At 42.9% G+C, this 24,833-nt stretch overlaps 1 protein-coding gene across 2 annotated transcripts in view; it reads left to right on the plus strand.

Annotated features, from left to right (window-relative positions):
- Nucleotides 1–24,833, plus strand: part of tmem131l (transmembrane 131 like) — an 84,165-nt gene that overhangs the window by 17,292 nt on the left and 42,040 nt on the right. For both annotated transcript variants that reach the window (XM_084155014.1, XM_084155015.1), the window contains exon 4: nt 24,305–24,376. In XM_084155014.1, the coding sequence (XP_084011140.1) occupies nt 24,305–24,376 (72 nt within the window). The remainder of the gene's footprint in view (nt 1–24,304; nt 24,377–24,833) is intronic.

Consider the following 24,833-nt stretch of genomic DNA (forward strand, 5'->3'; position numbering starts at 1 on the left):
TTTCCTCCAGCATCTTCACAAGGTCCTTTGCTGTTGTTCTGGGATTGATTTGCACTTTTCGCACCAAAGTACGTTCATCTCTAGGAGACAGAACGCGTCTCCTTCCTGAGCGGTATGACTGCTGCGTGGTCCCATGGTGTTTATACTTGCGTACTATTGTTTGTACAGATGAATGTGGTGCCTTCAGGCGTTTGGAAATTGCTCCCAAGGATGAACCAGACTTTTGGAGGTCTACAATTTGTTTTCTGATGTCTTGCTGGATTTCTTTTGATTTTCCCATGATGTCGAGCAAAGAGGCACTGAGTTTGAAGGTAGGCCATGAAATACATTCACAGGTACACCTCCAATTGACTCAAATGATGTCAATTAGCCTATCAGAAGCTTCTAAAGCCATGACATCATTTTCTGGAATTTTCCAAGCTGTTTAAAGGCACAGTCAACTTAGTGTATGTAAACTTCTGACCCACTGGAATTGTGATACAGTGAATTATAAGTGAAATAATCTGTCTGTAAACAATTGTTGGAAAAATTACTTGTGTCGTGCACAAAGTAGATGTCCTAACCGACTCACCAAAACTATAGTTTGTTAAGAAGAAATTTGTGGAGTGGTTGAAAAACGAGTTTTTAAATGACTCCAACCTAAGTGTAGGTAAACTTCCAACTTCAACTGTAGACACATTCTATGTGTTTTAACCTAATCAACTACAGTGCCTTCAAAGTATTCAGACCCCTTGACGTTTTCCACTTTGTTACGTTACAGCCTTATTTTAAAATGGATTAAATAAAAATCATCAGCAATCTATACGCAATACCCAATAATGACAAAGCGAAAACAGGTTTTTATTAATCTTTGTAAATGTATAACAAAAAAATAAAATAAAAAAACCCTTATTTACGTAAGTATTCAGACCCTTTGCTATGAGACTCGAAATTGAGCTCAGGTGCATCCTGTTTCCATTGATCATCCTTGAGATGCTTCTACAACTTGATTTGGAGTCCACCTGTGGTAAATTCAATTGATTGGACATGATTTGGGAAGGCACACGCCTGTCTATATAAGGTCCCACAGTTGACCGTGCATGTCAGAGCAAAAACCAAGCCATGAGGTCAAACAAATTCTCCGTAGAGCTCAGAGACAGGATTGTGTCGAGGCACAGATCTAGGAAAGGTTACAAAAACATTTCTGCAGCATTGAAGGTCCCCTAGAACCCAGTGGCCTCCATCATTCTTAAATGGAAGAAGTTTGGAACCACCAAGAATCTTCCTAGAGCTGGCCGCCCGGCCAAACTGAGCAATCGGGGGAGAAGGGTCTTGGTCAGGGAGGTGACCAAGAACCTGTTGGTCACTCTGGCGGAGCTCTAGATTTCCTCTGTGGAGATGGGAGAACCTTCCAGAAGGACAAACCATCTCTGCAGCACTCCACCAATAAGGCCTTTATGGTAGAGTGGCCAGACGGAAGCAGCAACTCAGTAAAAGGCACATGACCAGCCCGCTTGGTCATGCACCTAAAGACTCTCACCATGAGAAACAATATTCTCTGGTCTGATGAAACAAAGATTGAACTCTTTGGCCTGAATGCCAAGGAAACTTGGCACCATCCCTACAGTGAAGCATGGTGGTGGCAGCATCATGCTGTGGGGATGTTTTTCAGTGGCAGGGACTGGGAGACTAGTCAGGATCGAGGGAAAGATGAACGGAGCAATGTACAGCAACATCCTTGAAGTAAACCTGCTCCAGAGCGCTCAGGACTTCAGACTGGGGCGAAGGTTCACCTTCCAACAGGACAACGACCCTAAGCACACAGCCAAGACAAAACAGGAGTGGCTTCGGGACAGGTATCTGAATGTTCTTGAGTGGCCCAGCCAGAGTCCGGACTGATCGAACATCTCTGGAGAGACCGGAATATATGTGCAGCAACAATCCCCATCCAACCTGACGAGATTGTTAGGATCTGCAGAGAAGAATGGGAGAAACTTTCCAAATACAGGTGTGCCAAGCTTGTAGCGTCATACCGAAGACTCGATGATGTAATCAAAGCCAAAGGTGCTTCAACAAAGTACTGAGTAAACGGTCTGAATACTTATGTAAATGTAATATTTCCGTTTTGTTTTTTTAATACATTAGCAAATAAATTCAAAACTTTTTGCTTTGTCATTATGGGGTATTGTGTGTAGATTGAGGGGGAAAAAACTATTTAATCCATTTTAGAATAGGCTGTAACGTAACAAAATAATGTGGAAAAAGGGGTCTGAATACTTTCCGAAGGCACTGTATATGCACTTAGCTTGTCTGATGCTTTAAGAAAACTGTTTGAAATAATGAAGACACACAAATGACTAGAGGGAGTCCGACCGCAATTGATTCGATTGACTTCCTGGCTCAGACTTGCGGTGTTTAATAAAAAATAAATAAAAGGTCAGCGAGTGACTGAGTAGCACCCGTTGTTTCTCTCTCCTCCCTACTGCTGTGACCACCACAGAACATCAACAATGTGTATTGCGCTGTCCATGTTGAAGCTGCAACATAATTACAGCCGTTTCTGATTGAAAAGTTACTTTACCGAAATCCCTAATTTGTTTAGGAAAAACATTCCCTATTCTCTCAACCCTTGCTCTCTTTACGTGACACATGTATGCATTGCGTGCACGTGACCAATAGGGCCTGACCTATAGCATATCATAATTACATTACTAAATTGGTTATAACCAACTCTGAACACCGTAACACTTGACAGGAAAATGGATGCACTCGAAACGGGAATGTTTACTGGTTGCTCGGGAGGTAAAGGGGATGTCAGATGTTTTTTTTTTTGTGTGGAATAAATTTGACCAGTTGTGGAAAATACTGGAGATCAAGAAAAAAAAGGAAAGGAGCAAGCGCTGCGTGCATATTATGTGTGCCAAAAAGGTGCTGTTGGATTACAATATACTTTTTCTGACCGTTTGGGACAATGTAAACAACACTAAATAAATGATAAGCGTACTAGAGTAATGTTTTTTTGTAAAGCCTTTATTAGACTAAAAACAGTCGCGTTCATTTGTGAATGCAATTTCCAAAATGGAACGTTTAGGCCTATTTATTGTTTACGCTAATTATTCAATGGTCGCTTGATTGCATTTCAAATCATGAATGACTCGTATGCTGTGTGATGACATGAACAAATAAATGATTGATACAGTAGCCTATATAAGTATTGAAATATAGGCCTAAGTTACGGTATTAAGACTAAACAGGATGTGCTCTTAGGCTTACAGCTCGATGGTGGTTATACTAGGCTGCTATACTAAGCCTACTAATGATAATGACGTTACTTATTATTAAAATGATGATCATAATAATAATCATAACAATCAGAATACATTTAAAGGAAAAACAAAACGAAATGGAGAAACTTATTCAAGAAAGATCAAGTGTAATATACACTGCTCAAAAAAATAAAGGGAACACTTAAACAACACAATGTAACTCCAAGTCAATCACACTTCTGTGAAATCAAACTGTCCACTTAGGAAGCAACACTGATTGACAATACATTTCACATGCTGTTGTGCAAATGGAATAGACAACAGGTGGAAATTATAGGCAATTAGCAAGACACCCCCAATAAAGGACTGGTTTTGCAGGTGGTGACCACAGACCACTTCTCAGTTCCTATGCTTCCTGGCTGATGTTTTGGTCACTTTTGAATGCTGGCGGTGCTTTCACTCTAGTGGTAGCATGAGACAGAGTCTACAACCCACACAAGTGGCTCAGGTAGTGCAGCTCATCCAGGATGGCACATCAATGCGAGCTGTGGCAAGAAGGTTTGCTGTGTCTGTCAGCATAGTGTCCAGAGCATGGAGGCGCTACCAGGAGACGTGGAGGAGGCCGTAGGAGGGCAACAACCCAGCAGCAGGACCGCTACCTCCGTTTTTGTGCAAGGAGGAGCAGGAGGAGCACTGCGAGAGCCCTGCAAAATGACCTCCAGCAGGCCACAAATGTGCATGTATCTGCTCAAACGGTCAGAAACAGACTCCATGAGGTTGGTATGAGGGCCCGACGTCCACAGGTGGGGGTTGTGCTTACAGCCCAACACCGTGTAGGACGTTTGGCATTTGCCAGAGAACACCAAGATTGGCAAATTCGCCACTGGCGCCCTGTGCTCTTCACAGATGAAAGCAGGTTCACACTGAGCACATGTGACAGACGTGACAGAGTCTGGAGACGCCGTGGAGAACATTCTGCTGCCTGCAACATCCTCCAGCATGACCGTTTTGGCGGTGGGTCAGTCATGGTGTGGGGTGGCATTTCTTTGGGGGGCCGCACAGCCCTCCATGTGCTCGCCAGAGGTAGCCTGACTGCCATTAGGTACCGAGATGAGATCCTCAGACCCCTTGTGAGACCATATGCTGGTGCGGTTGGCCCTGGGTTCCTCCTAATGCAAGACAATGCTAGACCTCATGTGGCTGGAGTGTGTCAGCAGTTCCTGCAAGAGGAAGGCATTGATGCTATGGACTGGCCCGCCCGTTCCCCAGACCTGAATCCAATTGAGCACATCTGGGACATCATGTCTCGCTCCATCCACCAACGCCACGTTGCACCACAGACTGTCCAGGAGTTGGCGGATGCTTTAGTCCAGGTCTGGGAGGAGATCCCTCAGGAGACCATCCGCCACCTCATCAGGAGCATGCCCAGGCGTTGTAGGGAGGTCATACAGGCACGTGGAGGCCACACACACTACTGAGCCTCATTTTGACTTGTTTTAAGGACATTACATCAAAGTTGGATCAGCCTGTAGTGTGGTTTTCCACTTTAATTTTGAGGGTGACTCCAAATCTAGACCTCCATGGGTTGATAAATTGGATTTCCATTGATAATAATTTGTGTGATTTTGTTGTCAGCACATTCAACTATGTAAAGAAAAGTATTTAATAATATTATTTCATTCATTCAGATCTAGGATGTGTTGTTTAAGTGTTCCCTTAATTTTTTTAGCTATATATATATATATATATATATATATATATATATATATATATATATATATATATATATATATATATAAATAAACAAACAAACCATACGTATCTTTAAAAAAATAATATTTCCCTTTATTACTTTCCAACCCCACCACCCCTTCCCTAATTGGAGTAAACTAGTGAACAACAATGCTTAGGCCTCTACATCAAGCTTATACATACTCTATACATTTTACAATAATTATATTCTGGTTGTTTTTACTCATAATTGTTTGGTTTTTTTTGCGAGAGAAAAAAACATATGGGGGATTGGAAGTGATGCAGACAATTACATTGATGGAAGTTACAATATGTCTGCAATATTAAAGCTGATCTACCCCCTAAAAATTTTTGCAAATCAAATCATAATAAGATCAAGGATAAAGGACTATATGGAACAGTGTAAGCAACACTAAATACATTTATAAATAATACCAGAGAGGCTGTAAAGTGTAAAGCCTTTATTACAGCGTAGCAAAGATAATAAGCAGCGGAATTTGTGAAATTGTTTATCCGACATGTGGTTGCGTGAGGCTTTGTGCTCACGGAATCAGTAGGCTATTAAACAAACACTCAAACAGGCAACAGAAGCAGGATCTGTCTTATTTCTGTAGATAATATGGATGCTTTATAAAGCCAGGCACCTTTTTAAGGTAGGCTATTGATTATAGACCTAATTATGTTGGTTTTCACATTCACACATTTACATTTGTCATTTTCTCTCCTTACATTTCTTAGACAATTAAGGCAAGGGCTGTTTTCTCTTCTCCTAACGCCGCTGCTGCCTCCGCCGCATTGTTCTCAACACCAATATGCTGGTTAACTTTGCTATTATGCACATAGAAACATAGTCTAGGAAAAGGTGCTAATTCAACAGCGCACTGATGCTTTTCAGAACCACTGATAGCGACCACTATCCAATGCGGTAGAAAGCGCATTTGTTATAAAATAATATTGTTTTTATTTGTTGCACCATTGTTTTTACATAACATAACCATATACAATTTCAGTAGCACATGTCTTAGAGTGATGGACAGTGCCATCCCCACGGCCTCCACAATGGATCAGTCCACCATGATATTAGTTTTGTTTGCTACTGCTCGACTAAAATCTCGGTTGACCAAACAATCGACCAGTCAACTAAATGGGGTCAGCCCTAACCCACATCCATCATTTTAGGTTCTGGGTAAAAAATGTATAATGCATAGAGTCAGCTATCTTCCTGCATTGCGCATATTGCAATTACCAGGAAGATTTTTGTTTGTTAGCTAGTTTTGTTATTATTAAATGGTGGTTTTGACCAACATTACCAACCTGTTGCATGTTGCTGTGTCTGCATCTGAGGGCCAGGAGTGATCCCATGTGATGTCCTATCACTAGTGCCTGGAGTTATTCCTAATCAGGTCACATGGTCAGGGAAACCTCCTGGCTCTATGTTATACATTACATTTACATTTTACATTTTCGTCATTTAGCAGACGCTCTTATCCAGAGCGAATTACAAATTGGTGCATTCACCTTATGATAGCCAGTGGGACAAGCACTTTACAATATATCAACAAAAAAAATAGTTTTATTTTTTATTTTCTTTGGTGGGGAGGGTAGAATAATTACTTTTATCCTATCCCAGGTATTCCTTAAAGAGGTGGGGTTTCAAGTGTCTCCGGAAGGTGGTGAGTGACTCCGCTGTCCTGGCGTCGTGAGGGAGCTTGTTCCACCATTGGGGTGCCAGAGCAGCGAACAGTTTTGACTGGGCTGAGCGGGAATTGTGCTTCCGCAGAGGTAGGGGGGCCAGCAGGCCAGAGGTGGATGAACGCAATGCCCTCGTTTGGGTGTAGGGACTGATCAGAGCCTGAAGGTACTGAGGTGCCGTTCCCCTCACAGCTCCGTAGGCAAGCACCATGGTCTTGTAGCAGATGCGGGCTTCAACTGGAAGCCAGTGGAGTGTGCGGAGGAGCAGGGTGACGTGAGAGAACTTGGGAAGGTTAAACACCAGACGGGCTGCAGCGTTCTGGATGAGTTGTAGGGGTTTAATGGCACAGGCAGGGAGCCCAGCCAACCGCGAGTTGCAGTAATCCAGACGGGAGATGACAAGTGCCTGGATTAGGACCTGTGCCGCTTCCTGTGTAAGGTAGGGTCGTACTCTGCGAATGTTGTAGAGCATGAACCTACAGGATCGGGTCACCGCTTTGATGTTAGCGGAGAACAACAGGGTGTTGTCCAGGATCACGCCAAGGTTCTTTGCACTCTGGGAGGAGGACACAACGGAGTTGTCAACCGTGATGGCGAGATCATGGAGCGGGCAGTCCTTCCCCGGGAGGAAGAGCAGCTCCGTCTTGCCGAGGTTAAGCTTGAGGTGGTGATCCGCCATCCACACTGATATGTCTGCCAGACATGCAGAGATGCGATTCGCCACCTGGTTATCAGAAGGGGGAAAGGAGAAGATTGTGTGTCGTCTGCGTAGCAATGAGAGGAGAGACCATGTGAGGATATGACAGAGCCAAGTGACTTGGTGTATAGAGAGAATAGGAGAGGACCTAGAACTGAGCCCTGTGGGACACCAGTGGTGAGAGCACGTGCTGCGGAGACAGATTCTCGCCACGCCACCTGGTAGGAGCGATCTGTCAGGTAGGACGCAATCCAAGGGTGAGCCGCGCCAGAGATGCCCAACTCGGAGAGGGTGGAGAGGAGGATCTGATGGTTCACAGTATCAAAGGCAGCAGATAGGTCTAGAAGGATGAGAGCAGAGGAGAGAGAGTTAGCTTTAGCAGTGCGGAGAGCCTCCGTGACACAGAGGAGCACTCTCAGTTGAATGACCAGTCTTGAAACCTGACTGGTTTGGATCAAGAAGGTCATTCTGAGAGAGATAGCAAGAGAGTTGGCTATAGACGGCACGCTCAAGAGTTTTGGAGAGAAAAGAAAGAAGGGATACTGGTCTGTAGTTGTTGACATCGGAGGGATTGAGTGTAGGTTTTTTGAGAAGGGGTGCAACTCTCGCTCTCTTGAAGACGGAAGGGACATAGCCAGCGGACAAGGATGAGTTGATGAGCGAGGTGAGGTAAGGGAGAAGGTCTCCGGAAATGGTCTGGAGAAGAGAGGAGGGGATAGGGTCAAGCGGGCAGGTTGTTTGGCCGTCACAAGTCGCAAGATTTCATCTGATATACCCTCTACAGTATCTCTACACAAGGTGGCGTGTCGTATGAACAGCTGACCAATTTTCTCTGCTGGTTCTCACCTCTCTCCCTTGACGCATGTTTGTCAGGTTAACTGGTACAAATAAGGTCACAGCTAATGTTAGCTTTTTTCAAGGTAGATCCAGGGATCAAATGACGACCAAACATAACTTATTTCTGCACTGTGTCTGTGGACAAAAACATGGTCTGGGGCACACAGCATGCTTGCTGAGAAGGTGAATTTTGCAAGGGGCTGGGCTTTTTATTGAAAATAAACACACAGCCTCGTGCAAGGGCAGCTCTGAACTCTCCTCCTTCAACAAACAGTAGACCTATATAAAGCCACCTGACTGTGTCTGAGAGTGAGAGCGCGTGTGTGTCGTCATCCTAAAAGGTTTGCTTGTCTCCTAATATTTGACCATTGTTAACCAGTTTGGGTAAAATCTGGGGAGTTCTTTAGGGAAAGTTAGATTCTTTATAACTTAGTAGCCTGCATTCATAGCCATAAACACCAGTTATTTGCTTATAATGTATCTAGTAGCCTATCACATAAATAAAACCTTTTGCTTCATTGTTGACTAACACCATCTCAATTACAAGTTTTTCCTTGACAGATGGATAGTGGATTGAGATACATACTGGTAGTTCAAATGCTGTTAGTTCAAAGAACGAGGGGAGATTGGCTCCCTCCTCCTTTCAGACAGAAAAGCGCACGGCGACCAACAATGCCAGAGTTTGATCTGTCCAGACTCCTTTTCAGAATCACATCATATCAGCTGTCAGCCACCGTTGCCGAGTCAAGCGTCCAATCGCAGATGGCCCCGCCATGGCGGTTTCCTCAGAGCGACGACCTCGTTGACCTTTCACCTTTAACCCCCCCCCCCCATCCAAGATCACTCTTCCCTCCACACACACCTCTTCCGCATTGACAAACAGAGCTGAGGGTAATGCTATCTGACAGGGTATGAACTAGCTAGCGATTATGACTGTGGACGGCCGGAGAGAAGAGGGAGAGAGCAGCCCTTATGTAATGGAGAACAACAATGGCCTGACTCACATTGATTGGTGTCCTGGGCTCGACTTGAAGTACAGCCCTTACACTTCTAATGAGACCAGGGACGTTTGGCTCCATGTTTTGTTTTCACTGCTTGTTACACATGGTCAGGAGGAACTCATCAATATCTGTAGAGCAGTTTTACTCATTGTGAGTTGGTCACTCTGCTAGTTCCTTATGGTTTGTTGCTATATACTGCTTTGAGGCTCAGCATATTGTTTTGTAGGCTTAGCCTATATTTGGTGGGCACAAGAAAATATGAAAAGGTTAATTTAGATGGGCCACAATGCAGACATTATTTATACTGAACAAAAATATAAACGCAACATGTAAAGTGCTGGTCCCATGTTTCATGAGCTCAAATAAGTGATCCCAGAAATGTTCCATATGCACAAAAAGCTTAGTTCTCTCATTTTGTGCACATTTGTTTACATCCCTGTTCATGAGCATTTCTCCTTTGCCAAGATAATCCAGGTGTGGCATATTAAGAAGCTGATTAAACAGCATGATCATTATAGAGGTGCACTTTGTGCAGGGGACAATAAAAGGCCACTAAAATGTGCAGTTTTGTCACATAACACAATACCACAGATGTCTGAAGTTTTGAGGGAGCGTGCAATTGGCATGCTGACTGCAGGAATGTCCACCAGAGCTGTTGCCAGATAATTTAATGTTCATTTCTCTACCATAAGCCGCCTCCCAACGTCGTTTTAGATAATTTGGCAGTACGTCCAACTGACCTCACAACCACGTGTAAACATGCCAGCCCAGGACCTCCACATCCGGCTTCTTCACCTGCAGGATCGTCTGAGACCAGCCATCCTGATTGCTGAAGAAACTGAGGAGTATTTCTGTCTAATAAAGCTATTTTGTGGGGAAAACCACATTCTGATTGGCTGGACCTGGCTCCCCAGTGCGCCCCTGCCCAGTCATGTGAAATCCATAGATTAGGACCTAATTTATTTATTTAAATTGACTGATTTCCTAATATGAACTGTAACTCAGTAAAATCGTTGAAATTGTTGCATGTTGCGTTTATATTTTTGTTCAGTATAGTATCCACTTCTGTAGTGTTGAGGATATCCTTATAGTTTAAATGCCCTTATCACAATAAAAAAAAAAAAAGTTGTTTCACCACCAACGTGGAAATGTTGTGGGAAGAAGTGATGCCATAGCCAGGAAGTGTGAGCGTAAGAGTGTGCCATAGTGTGTTCATTTCAGCTATTTCTCAACTGGATGTTGCTGCCTACTGTACATTTAAGTGCTTGTGCAAAAGACTGTGATGTTCCTTAGGATTTTGCTGTATGCTGCTTAAGACATTACATTTACATTTTAGTCATTTAGCAGACGCTCTTATCCAGAGCGACTTACATGAGCAATTAGGGTTAAGTGTCTTGCTCAAGGGCACATCAACATATTTTTCACCTAGTCGGCTCGGGGATTAGAACCAGCGATCTTTCGGTTACTGGCACAACGCTCTTAACCACTAAGCTACCTGCCGTGTTCTCATCAACTTGGCACGTGGGGGTGGTGAATGTTGCATGTTGCATGGGGGCTGTGTTATCACGCACTCCACGCAACAAACTTTGTTCCTGACTGGGAAATTTGGAATGCTACGCGATTTAAGCAACCTGTGTTAGAAATAATGTTGCAGTTATAGTTGATAAGAAGCAAATTATATGTATGTTTCAATAGCGCAAATGTATTACACACAAAGCTATTAACTTTAGCTAGCTAGCCACATTAGCATCTAAGCTGGCAAGCTAACATTACCACCCTACAATGAATAATGCTGCATGTTTCTTATATAAAAATTAATGATTGAACACAGAATGCATCCCTATGCGTCCTACACATAGAATATCAGAGTTCAGAGCGTGATGTCAGATGTCATAATATCACTCGTGACAGCTGTGCACAGCCAGCCGCATACCCTAACCAGCCATTAGTCTACTTATCTGCTTCTTTCCAGACCCGGCGCCAGGATAAAGTGACTAAGGGGAAGTTGAAATCGTTGAGGGGGCACACTTTTTGGGGGTTCTTGCATTTGAAATTATATTGAATTCTGCTTATATCACGCTATACCACAATAAACATAAAGTTCAAATCCCTCTGAGACTGAGTGCTTTCTAAGTGGCAGGCTACAGATTTCAGGCCAACCTATCTCCACTGCGCTGTCTCGGCAGAATTGACAGTGCCCTACACTCTATAGCGAGGCCGTTTTGGTAATGAATATAGGCTAGAAGACTACAAACAGCCTATGTAAATGCAGCTGTACACACAGCTGTCTTTCTAAAATAATGCGAACTTAATGCTGAAAGTAGTAGACTAGTTGTTCATGCATGCAAACAAAAATACTGAATAGCAGTTTGTCTTAGTATACGAACACAACTGCGGATGCAAACAAATGAATGTAAACAGAACAAAACAGTGTTACCAAGTTGGCCTAGTAAACAAAATAGCAGATCGATAAAAGCATGACACAATCTACATTTAGGCTAGTTACATTAAAAGTAAGCAAACGCAGTAAACAAAATGCGAATGGAGATCCAAATAACCAAAATATAGACCACAGCCTACTACAGTGAGATGCAGCTATGCACAGCTGTCTTGCCTAACAAAAAGGCCTATAGGCCCGCTTCAGACATGGAAAATCATGCCACTCATGAGTACAGCAACACGTTGTGATATTGCACTGTACACTTCTGTGGATTAAATTCGACCCACGTAATCAATTAAGCAATGCCAGCTTACCATAAACACGTTGCCAGAGTATTGCGATTGTTCAAATATATATTATGTACTTGTTATTCTCTGAAAATATGCATTGCCTTACTATTAGGGCTGGGAATTGCCAGGGATCTCACGATACGATATTATCACGATACTTAGGCGCTGATACGATATGTATTGCAATTCTCACGGTTCTATATGTAATGTGATTCGATACTTAGATTTTATTGCGATTTGATGTTCCAAATGTATTGGTCACCATATGTCTGCTGCAGCGGGACGAGACAGCCATGAGAAAACGAGTTTTGATCAGTCATGGAAAAAAGTGCTGAAAGATGGAGAACAGTCCTCCCGTGTGGCTCAGTTGGTGAGCATGGCACTTGCAACACCAGGGTTGTGGGTTCGATTCCCACGGGGGACCAGTATAGAAAAAGTACAAAAATGTATGCACTCACTACTGTAAGTCGCTCTGGATAAGAGTGTCTGCTAAATGACTAAAATGTCAAAATAATAAAACAATTGGTGTAGGTACAGTCAACTAGCGCAAAAATAATATTGCAATATTGTCAAAATATGATATGACAGGGGTCTCCAACAGGTTGATCGCGAGCTAACAGTAGCTCGCCAAACAATTCTGAAAGTGCATGCAATTTTAAGATTGAAAAACAAAAGTGAGAACACAATTTTGGAAAATATATCACAGATTTTATAGGGCCCCCCTTAGAGTTGTTTATTAACCATTATTTTACCAGGTATATTGACAGAACATAGTTTACTATGTTATCTTGTACAGTAAGGACCTGGGGAAGAGTTGCAGGGGAGAGGAGAAGAATGTGCTTATTTTAAAGCTAGAAAAAAATGAGTAGCTCACTAATTCCTATCCTTTATACCCCTGTCAAAACCATCATATCCAACTCTGAGCGTTGTGGTATAGGCCTAAACCTAATGTTTAGACTAGGCCTGGTGTATGACACTGTTGTATACGTTGCCAATTAAATTACACACATGGCATTGGCAATGCCCATGAACTTTGCGAACTGTGAACTTCTGTAACCTCTGATCTATCTAGAGTGTGAACTATGATCTAAGAATATGAACATTAACTTGGGTATTCATTCACTCCACTCTGTATTCACTTCCTCTAGATGCATAGATGGTACAAGGGTTGTGTCACAAATGGCACCCTATTCCCTATGTAGTGCACTGCTTTTGACCAGCGCCCTAGGACTTCATTGTCTGTATTACTATGACTACTAACCTCAATGTCAGCTAGCCTCACCCTTGCATGTGTGTTACTTTGGAACTTTTGGGCAGGTGAAGACATCGGCCCTTTTTGCAGTTGGTTGTGTTTTTTTGCCCTGCTACGCTACAGCGAAGAGGGTATTGAAGCTCTGTGTGAAGTCTCTGCATTTAGCATGCTGAATCAGGCGTACGCACAGAGGCACAGGCACTTAGCACTGAGAAACGCATCGATCACACCGATCGCGTCATTGCATTTTGGTACACCAGAAGTACATTCATTTCCAATGGAGCGCTGCGTTTGCCTTGCAGCATTGCGTTGCAGAGGCAGTTGCAGTGCGTTCTTCTGTATGGTGCATACGTTGGATTTATCGAACGTATGCATCAAACTGTATGCATAGACGGCTTGACAGAAATGGTAGCAGAAGGTGAATGTTGAAATTTTGTTGCACACATATCCAGATTATGCTGTGTACCATTTTGCGCTATAACGGTATCGGTGTGATTGAGGCGTAAGGGGAGTAAACTAAGCCCCCTTCCTCTCGCCCGACCCGAGAGAGATCATTCCGTGGCTAAATCAATCATGTCCAATTCGAGCAGAAACAGAAAAGAAAAGGAACCAAATAAGGGGAAAACAAAGACAATGCTTACTTTAAATCTAAGCCGAGTAGTGATGGTAATGTTCTCTCATGAAAGGAATTGACTCGTCAGTCAAACCTGTGGCTTTCACTGTGCTGAAGGACAAAGTGTAATTTTAGTATTGGCATGAAAATAGTCATTACGGCTCAGAAGTTATCCAATGGCTTTCTCTGCGTAGCAGCTGTTGCTATGAGTCCATTATGCTAAAGTGCTATCTGAACCGATAGGCCTAGATGTATATAGAGCTGTATCAAACCCTTTTTTAGGATGTGTGTATGCACCTTTGCGTGCAAGAGTCTCCCTTTCCCTCTTTCTGCCCGCTCGTCTCCCCCTCGCTCTTTCGCTCCCTATCAGCGATGACCCAGTGCAAAGTTGGCAGATGAGGGCTGGGGAGTGCTAATCTTCACACCTCCTGCCGTTCCTGCACCCACTCTCCTGTCTGCTCCTCTCCAGCGTCCCCGGAGCCAGCCAAGCCTCCTATTACTCACCATGACGCAAATAGACCCACCACCAGCAGACCCTCAGTACGATATTTAGGCCCACTAGCCAGAGGTTAACCCTTAACTCAGTGCGAATTACCTGATCAAGTTATGCTGAAGTGTCAACATTATTAAAATGAAAAAAACAGGTGTGTTCCAGTATAAATGGATTTCCGTTTGTTGTCAGTGGCCAATTACGGCTATTCATTGCTATTCAACCTCTATCTTTTGAATAGCCATTGGTTTCTTCCTCCCTTCCCACTTCACGTTGGCGGTGATGTATCTTAATGATCCCAGTGGCGGAGGTTTTACAGACTAGAACAATAAGGGTTACTAGGATATAATGACATCGTCCCCCACCTTTTATTCTACAACCTCTCATCTATGGCGGTGGAAAAAAAGCTTTGTCTCACCATAATAACACATTGGATTGGCGAGAACAAGAGGGGAGCTAATAACTAGTGCTCTAGCCGGGCTTTCATATTGTAATGCCCACTTATGATAGCTTTGTTTCACCATAGATATATTTAGAAGCTCTTTCTCCTCTCTTTCTTCCTCTTCTCTTTCTCCCCTCTTCCTTTAATTAGCTAGCACACAGCGCTAATGCCAGAGCTCTCCTCTCCTCTACAGGCAGGTCATTGGAGCCGTGAAACAGACACCCAATCATTGCGCTCGCACAGATGAGGGAGTTGGATACAAGACGGTCGCCAACAGAATTAGCCAACTGCCACCGTCTCGAATTCTTATCTCTGAGCTTCACTCTCTTCACTCTGTATGCGAGTTGGTTCTGCTATATGACCGTAAAAATCGTCAACTCTGTTTGTTTGAAGGGGTGTAGGCGAGTTTTGCTAGTGCCTTTTTTTTCCTACTTGGCTATCATCATACATTGCTGAATGTGTGCTTGCGTAGTGTAATTTTGGTCAATATTAAGTTGAGCAGGTGTTTAGGCCACTGTTTTTGCCTCAGACTTTTTCTGATTCCAAATATTTTGAAACGCAACCTAATGCAGTGATTGTCATGAAATTTGGGTTAACAATTAGGCTTTTTTTGTTCTTTTACTGTCAGAATGTTAAGAATTGTTTTTGTTCAGTAGATGAATTTGCCTTTATCTTTATGTGCACTAATATTATATTTAGGCCTATGTATTAATCTAACAGTAAATGTAATGTCCTAAAAATAACTTTGCAATGTGGCCTAGTGCACTTGCGATGGCCAATGTGGAATTTTGTGCGCTCCGTATTTCAAAGCCATATCAGATATCTTCATTATAAAACAGTGTGCTTTGAGCTCAATGATCGTTAAGAAATAAAATGTATATCTCCGGAAGGCTGATATTTTTAATACCCGCAATTGCATTTTGAAATGTTATACAATCACGAGGGCCACACGAGATTGTGAGAGGCTCGCTTATTACAGCAGCCGGCCCCAGCGAAACAGGCAGGCACAGCAGCAGGGCAGACACTTTTATTATAGGAAGGATAATGCAATTTGCTGTTTAACAAATCATGGTTTCATCCACCCAAACAATAAGATGATTGAGGTGACCAGATAGAATGTGCAGCTCACACCAGTGCGACCTATAAAAAAAATGTAACTTGCACAGCCAAGTCCAAAGGTCGCAAAATACAACTAAATTGTCTCAATCTGGACATCTGACAGATGCATTTGTACTGAATGTGTTTGGCTGGGTGCATCTCTGGCTGTAGAGGAAACCAAATGACAAATCGTTTCAGCTTATCCTTATAATGCACCACACGGGTCGGGACATTAAACACTGAACAGGGTTCCGAGTTTATCCGAGTTTATCAGTGTCAGAGAAGAGTTGGTATGGTTGTGTTCATTAGGCACCAACGGACTGAAACGGGGAGGGACTTCCTGGGCTTGTCCAACAACAAATGGTCAATATCGTTTTATGTTGCAAATGTTTTCCGTTGCGTGTCCTAATGAATACAACCCCATGTCAGAAGAGACCTTCCTGTATGTAAACTCTGTTCCCTGTCAACAGTCTGCGCCATGATGAAATCTGTTTGGGCCAGATTAGGCCACGAGGGCAGAGCGAAACAGTGGGCCCCAGCAAAATTCAAATTAACCCCAACTTCCTGTTGAAACCCATACAGGTAATAGACACTCTCTCAGGGAGATGCTTTTTAGGCTCATTACTGTTTTCGTGACACAGGGAGATTTTAGTTGACTGAAGTTACTACACTAAACAACAATATGAACGCAACATGTAAAGTGTTAGTTCCATGTTTCATGAGCTGAAATTAAAAGATCCCAAAAATGTTCCATATGCACAAAGCTTATCTTTCTCAAATGTTATGCACAAATTTGTTTACATTCTTGTTAGTGACCATCCACCTGACGGGTGTGGCATATCAAGAAGCTGATTAAACTGCATGATCATTACAGAGGTGCACCTTGTGCTGGGGACAATAAAAGGCCAGTCTAAAAAGTGCAGTTTTGTCAGACAACACAATGCCACAGACGTCTCAAGTTTTGAGGGAGCGTGCAATTGTCATGCTGACTGCAGGAATGTCCACTAGAGCTGTTGCCAGATAATTTAATGTTCATTTGTTTACCATAAGCCGCCTCCAACGTTGTTTTAGAGAATTTGGCAGTAAGTCAAACCGGCTTCACAACCGCAGACCATATGTATGGCGTGACGTGGGCGAGCGGTTTGCTGATGTCAACATTGTGAACAAAGTGCCCCATGGTGTCGGTGGGATTATGGCATGGGCAGGCATAAGCAACGGACAACGAACACAATTGTATTTTATCGATGGCAATTTGAATGCAAAAAAATACCCTGACGAGATCCTGAGGCCCATTGTGAGGCCCATAAAAAAAAAAAAAAAAGGTATCTGTGACCAACAGATGCATATCTGTATTCCCAGTCGTGAAATCCATAGATAAGGCCTGATTAATTCATTTCAATTGACTGATTTCCTCATATGAACTTTAACTCAGTAAAATCAATGAAATTGTTGCATGTTGAGTTTTATTTTGTTCAGTATATATTGAGCAACAGTTTCACACTGTCCATGTGAACGTGTAGATACCGTACATTTACCTCAGTATCTAAGGAGATGGGTGGTTTTGAGTTACATAAGACAGCCTTGTCTTTTCAGGCACATTTAGTCCACGGTGCATTTCAGGTGTTGGTAAGCTATTTAAGACCTGTGTCTTTGATAGGCTAACCGTTTTCTCCCCAAAACTCTTCATTCCCTAACTTCTAGTCAAAATGCAGATTATGTGAAAATGGAGACTGCTGATCTTTCCTGTCACGCCGGATGACACATTAATTGTTGTAACCTTCAACGCCATGCAAATCCTCCAACTATTTATCCTGCTTTGTAAAACATGTCTCAGCAAAGACTGTACTTGTCAGACACTCCCCTATAGCAGCCATCTATAAGCCTGGATCGTGAGGGCTGGAAGCCACAAGCTGCTCTCTGTTTCGTCTTTCATACATGTAGTCTAGGTACATTTGTGTCATGTCGATTGCACATTATGTTCTCAATTCTCATAAAGCTTCAACGCTAGATCCTGATAAGATCACATTCTGGAAATGTTAAAGACCACCTCGAAGGGTTAACAATGTAGCCTATTTTGTCATATGGAGTTACCGAAAACTTGCAAGTCCTGATTGTGTTGTTTTCTAGCATTGACATGTACCTTGTTGTAGCTACATCCATAGCCTACATGTAGCTTGATGTCAATGTAGCTGTTGATGCTGCATGCTAGCTGTGAGAGGGTTAACTTTAGGGCAGAATGTAGATTTCATCATTTTTATTTAATCTCTCTAGGATCAGGCTGGAAAAGTGAATGGCCTTGGGCTGTGCTAGGCTATATATTTTTACACTGGCTGTGGCAAGCCTTCTGACTCACTGGGTACTCATCAGTCAGTGTGTTTTTGAGGAATGTAGCTCACACAAGACATTGCTTGCCTCAGTTTGGAGCAGGGTTTCCTTTAGGGAAATGTGGCGCCGGACATTTGACCGGCAACATTTTAATATAAATGTACCGGACCCGTATGCATTGGGTGTGTAATCTGATTAGGGCGTCCACCCACGTTGCTCAGAATTACAGAAATCACATTTAGAATATGGTCATTTATATTAACAGAACATGCAAGTCGAGGATGCAACAATGTGTAGTCCTTTTTACCGAATTCTGATGTGCACTATGGAGATGTTAGAATAACTGTCCACATTTACATTTCCTCAACCAACAAGACAAGTAACGAACAGCAAAATCACTAGCCTATGTCAATCTACTATAGTAGAAAAGTTTAGGCTACCTATTCTATTGGTAAGCTTGTCGAGAAAGAAATAGCCTATTTCAAACAGACTCTGGGACAGTTGTGAGACGATAGATCCCAAATTCATACAACTAATAGGACTAGGCTACATAAAAAATAATGTTAAAAAGCAATGAGTCTGATGCAACAGATCAGAACGTTTAGCTAAGAATGTTGATAAACTTTTATTTCTTCACATTTATAGGCGCAGCAATGTGCAGAAGGCAGTAGGCTATGTGTGAATGTTTGTTCCATAATGCAGTTAGCGGGAAAACACCATTGTCAAAAGGGCACTGCGCATGCGAGCGGTTTCATGTGACAAAGATGGAAATGTCCGTTAGAAATTTAGAAAGAGAGGAGATCCCACTAGGCTACTTTGAAGCAAGGTAAGACATGCCTTGTGTATTAAAACATTCAGGTTTCAAACAATTAAGTATTTGTTTTCAAAATGCATACTGCCTCCAGCTCAATGCAAAGTGTTGTGTGACGCGCTGATGAAGCCTGCCTTCCGAGTTCAATTTTTTTTTGGAACGGTCATCCAACTCGGAATTCCAACTCGGGAACTCTGGCCTCTTTCTAGAGCTCTAACCTGTAGGTCACTGACATCATGATTTGACCTTGTATTTTCCAGTCTTGAAAGCACCACAAGATTCTGCAGTAGCAGCTCTTGCACTGTCTGACAGATTTTCTACTCAAGGCTTTGTATCTGTATGCTGGACGCGTTTGATAAATAAGAAAATTATACAAATTAACCTATAGGCAGATAAGAATGACAAGTCAAATGTATTTCCATCGACTTGTATTGCCATCAATTAAAAAAGCATTATTTCGGACAATTGGCCGGCACCAATTTTATTTATTGGCTTTTCAACAACGGCTATTACCGGCTAAAGGAAACCCTGGTTTGGAGGTATCTTGAAATCTACCTCCGATCAGCCTTCTTGTATGTGTTTATAAATCAAAGTGGTGTTTGTTGTGTGAACTGATTAGGCCTTAGTCTTTCTCAGGCTTGTCCTTCCAAATGCTTTTAGACAATTGTCACAAGCCTCATGCCAGCGGTGTCTGACATCCACTGCCAACAGCCTCTCTCTCTTTCCATGCCCTTCATGTACCCAATGCCCTGTGACCACAGCATGAACTTTCTCCCCTTCACTGCTCCCTCCTCCCTTCCTCTCCCGTTGTCTTTTTTTATACCTCCACACAGCACACCGCATTGCAGGCCAGCGATGCAGATCCCTAGGATGCTATAAGTGGCGGTAGCATTTGACTGGTATGAGAAGCTGTTAATAATGTGAATAACCACCCCTAGCCTGAATATGTTCATGGGCTATTTTATCCTCTCCGTTAATGACTGAGGGAAGCTGCCTCTCGACTCGTAACCACCCGCAAAGTGTCTCTGTCTGAACTAAATTCAGAACCTCTGCAGGTGGGTTAGCGTGCTTCAGGGATGGTATATGTTCTCTTTTATTCTTGGGAAATTGTGCGTAGGTGAGCGTGTGTGAGACCATTGAAGAATAAGACATTTTAACATACAAGTCTTTTTTAGAACATGAGTCTGGAGTAGGACTAGGGTTTTTTGGCAGAAGATGCATATTATAATCATTTGAATGTTTATCATGATAGTGATATGAAGTGCGATAGATGGCATTCTATTGGACAAGTTTAGTTGATAAGGTGTCCATTCAAATCCATTATATCTCATTAGGAGCCTATACTGTAGGCTTCCATCATTAGCAGGGTTGGGGGCAGTCAATTCAGAAAGTAAACCAAATTCCTATTCCAAATTGTCCTTATTGTATCACCCCACACGATATATCGCCCAGCCCTACAGGAAATTGAGCTCAGTGCTTCAGGTCTGCTTTATAATATGAGTCACCTCAACAGGCACCACCTAACAGGACATACAGTTCAACAATCACTCTGCGGTCCAGAACATTTGCTACATCTGTACACACTGTACAATCCAGTAAGTCCCCAGTAGTAGCCATCCACTGTGCCTCTCTCTCAACTCTTCCACCCCTCCCTGGGTATGTGAGTCGGGATCCCAGCTGTTGAAAGCTTTGACAGGAAACTGACTGTCTGGAACTGATGGAGAGAGCTCGCCAGCTTCCAGCTCACCCTCGCCATCCAGCAGGTTGTCCGTCCCGAAGTGTGAAAACATGGCTTCTTCAATGTGTTGATTTGATTCTTATCTCCCAGGGAGGGGTGTGTGTGTGTGTAGGGTCTTCTTGCGTTTGTGCTCCTTTAGGGAGGTTTCGAAGAGTTTCCATGTGTGTTCTGGTGATGTTAGTGGGAGTTGAGGTATACTTGGGTCTGTTTATATAGGTGATGATTGGAGTTGATGTTGATGACATGCTTGACACACAGATCTCCCTTTTCCGACTTCAGCATACTTGAGCTTGCCAACTTCATGTATCATTGTGAACCCCACAATCTACACCTATATTGTTAAAGCTAGTTAGGGTCCTCAGAATCAGTGTTCTGTCTCTCTGCCGTCAACTCACTGAACAGCTGTGTCAGCCCTCTGTCAACAGGGCCAGATCAGGTTCTCCTCCTCACACACTGCATCTGCCGGCTCCCTGCTGTGCGGACCTCCTCACAGTGCTCATTAGGATGGGACATCACACACACATGGCCACCACGAACAACGCACTGGTTGCAGCAGGGTGGCAGAAATGACCTCGTACTAGCCGTCATCTAGTGTGTCATTGAGAGGGAGAGCGCAAGTTCACTTGTTGATTTTTGGTAAGAGTGGATGTGAGAGAGTAAGGGATAGGGTGTGTGTACATGTATACTAATTGAGTTCCCATTACAATATGTTGTAGGCTGTGTGTGGGGGTTTCTTTTTTTAAACGCTGCCTCTATCTCGTATCGGCTTCTTTTTCACCATAACCACTCGTCTCTATTTGTGTAACAAAGCTGCAGACCTGACCATCTGTCGCAGGTGACAAGACAATGTAACCCACTCACAGATCAGTCTCGGGTAGATTGAGGAGGGTGAAGGTGCCCCTAAACGCTGATCTTGGGTCAGTTTAGCATTTTCACCACTAATGGTTAAGGTTAGGATTGGGGGATGGAAAGCTAATCCTAGATCTGTACCTAGGGGGAAACTTCACCCCGGAGCCAGGTGGATGTTGCCATGGTCTCAGACAGACTAGCCTAACTGATGTATATGGAATTGTCAATGTACCAGCCTGCTCACTTATAGCCTAGGGCCCAGTGTTTCTCAATACTGGTCCTGGTGAACCAACGGGGTGCACAATGCACATTTTAGTTTTTGCCCTGGCAATAACACACCACACTAACCCACCTGATTCCACTTATCAACTCATCATCAAGCCATCCGATAAGTGGAATCGTGTGTGGATCCATTTGGTTTCCCAGTAGGGCTGGGAGTTGCCAGGGACCTGTATTGCAATTCTCGCGTTTCTCATGATTCTATATGTATTGCAAGTTGATACTTAGATTTTATTGCGATTCGATGTTCCAAACAATATTGCTCACTGCTTCAGGGAGACAAAAGAGCATATGAAAACAAGTTTTGGTCAGTCATGGAAATAAAAGTTCTGAAAACAAATTGGCTCCCTATTTAAAAAGAGAGCACAAGCTATGAAGGAAAAATACTGTCGTTTTTGTGCAGGGACAGACAACTAGCGCAAAAAAGATTACTGTGATATTGTCCATGCGATATGTTGTCAGAAATAATATCCCGATATGTAACTATCAATTTATTTTATCCCCAGGACCAGGATTGGGAAACACTGAGCTAGCTTATGGGCATCCCCATCCATTCCAACAATCAACATGTCAAATAAACCCAGCCAGGATTTCCGTTATGAAAATGTGCTGCCGGGCTTTTGACTGGCGGGATTTTAATTTACCTGACATTTCAGAAATTTACCGGACCCATATGGGTGCGTAACCTGATTAAGGCATCCACCCACGGTGCACAGAATGACAGAAATCACATTTAGATTATGGTAATTAATGTTAACAGAACATGCAAGTCAAGGATGCAACGATGTGCGGTCCTTCTTACAGAATTCTGATGTGCACTTTGAAGATGTTAGAAGAACTGTCCACATTTACTTTTCCTCAGCCAAGGCAAGTAACGAACAGCAAAATCACTAGCCTATGTCAATCTACTATCCCCCATAGTAGAAAGGTTTACCTATTCTATTGGTCAGCTTGTCGAGAAAGAAATAGCCTATTCCAAACAGACTCTGAGAGAGTTGTGGGACGATAGATCCCTAATTCATACAACCAGTAGGCCTAGGCTACATAACCATTTTCACGTTAAAAAGCTATGTGTGATGCAACAGTTCAGAACGTTTAGCTTAACATTTTGATAAACTTTTATTTCTTCACATTTATAAGCGCAGCAATGTGCAGAAGGCAGTAGGCTACTCGCGAATGTTTGTTCCATAATGCAGTTAGCGGGAAAACACTGTTGTCAAAAGGGCACCGCACATGCAAGCGGTTTCATGTGACCGAGATGAAAGTATCCGTTAGAAATTTTGAGAGTATCTAATGTGCATCAACTAGCATGGGTTGCTAATATGACTAGGATTGTGGCTACTGGACAGTGAAAAAGTTTAAAATAAAATAATTGCCTCCACGGATATGGTCTGATTTTGGCTAGGCTACTTTGAAGTAAGGTAAGACCTGCCTCATAATATGTATTAAAACGTTCAGGTTTCAAACAATTAAGTATATGCACACTGCCTCCAGCTCATTGCAAAGTGGTGTGTGACATACTAATGAAGCCTGCCTTCCGTTGCCTATGTATGTATTTGCTGTTTGAGATGCTGTAGCAGCAGCATTGAGCATTTTCTGCTCAAAGGCTCTGTATCTGTATGCTGTACACGTTTGTTAAATAAGATCCATAACGAATATTATGTACACACGCCAATTTTACAACATTGAAGACTCCTTGACAACATTGGATTCACACCTCTGATAGTTTTTAGAGTTGTGATGTCTGAGAGCTATTCTTATTGAAGCTCAGAATTAGAAACCACCACCTTCTGTTGTAGCGGTGTCACTGGCGATTGGCTGCGTTGTTTTGCTGCATGCATCGACGTTCGCCTGCAGTGCAATGCAGGGGCATGTTCATTAAGACAACGAAAAACGTTTTGCAACGCCAAAAAATATATACATTTCTCTCCCTGTTTTCTTCTGTTTGGTGTCTAATAAACATACACAACCTAATAGAATTCAAAGCACAAATAAAAGGACCCACATGGGTGTCGATGAAAGCAGGTTTTAGTCCAACTCCTAACACGTGCGGCTTGAGTTTCCCAAAGACACTGTAAAGCGGCTCTTTTAATAAAGAACCCTCATTGTCTTTGTCGTGTTTCAACTCGAGTTCCCGCCCAATGGGGTGTGAAGTGGATTTGGCAAGCGGGAGACTTCTGTTTAAATCCCCTTAAATTCATCATCTCTGACATCCCTCTCTGCCTTTGTGTTATATTTTGTATTTTTATTTTTTTACGAGTAGCACACTCAAGTGTCTCACAGAGGAGTCGAGATTTCGCCACCACTCTGGCTGCATTGTTAGGCAGGAGAGTCAGCGTTTTGCCAAGTCGTCCGAGAGCTCACTTGTTTAGAATGAAAGTCCCATTGGAACTCATTGAGTTGATAGGTGTACGTGTACATAAAAGTGTTTTTCTCTTTTTGTCTTTCTCCAGCTCCTCGTTCTACGTGCGGGAGAATGGAAGGCCGCTGCGCTTCCAGCCGCCATTGCTGGAGTTTGGGACACAGTGAGTTTATTTCTCTCACTTCCTGGTTTCATAGAAAAGGATTCATAAACATAAGCCAATGTAAAGACATTGATAAATCCTGTGTTTGGAGCTACTATAACCAACCACCTAATTTTAGATGTACACATGAGTGCAAGAGACACCGACTCCAAATCACAATCCGACAGTTATAAGTGTAATGTGGAAAAAGCATATGCCAAAATCAACTAAATATCTGTAACCTTCACCTAACCTTGTCTGGATTATGTCACCGGAAGCCCCCAAGAAGAAGCACAGCCATAGAAATTGGTGATAAAAAGCCATAGAAGTGGAAAAGCTCTCTGTATAAAGCGGAGGGACCTTTTAAACGCAGAGGAAGCCAAAGGAACAGACAGGCGACGACCAAATAAGGCCGTGAACAGCTCAGCTCTCTTCCCATCTGCGCAAGGCTGAATAAGGGAGAGGGTCAGACCGAAGC

This window comes from Coregonus lavaretus (genome assembly GCF_964263955.1).
Source record: "Coregonus lavaretus genome assembly, chromosome: 38".
NCBI lineage: Eukaryota > Metazoa > Chordata > Actinopteri > Salmoniformes > Salmonidae > Coregonus > Coregonus lavaretus.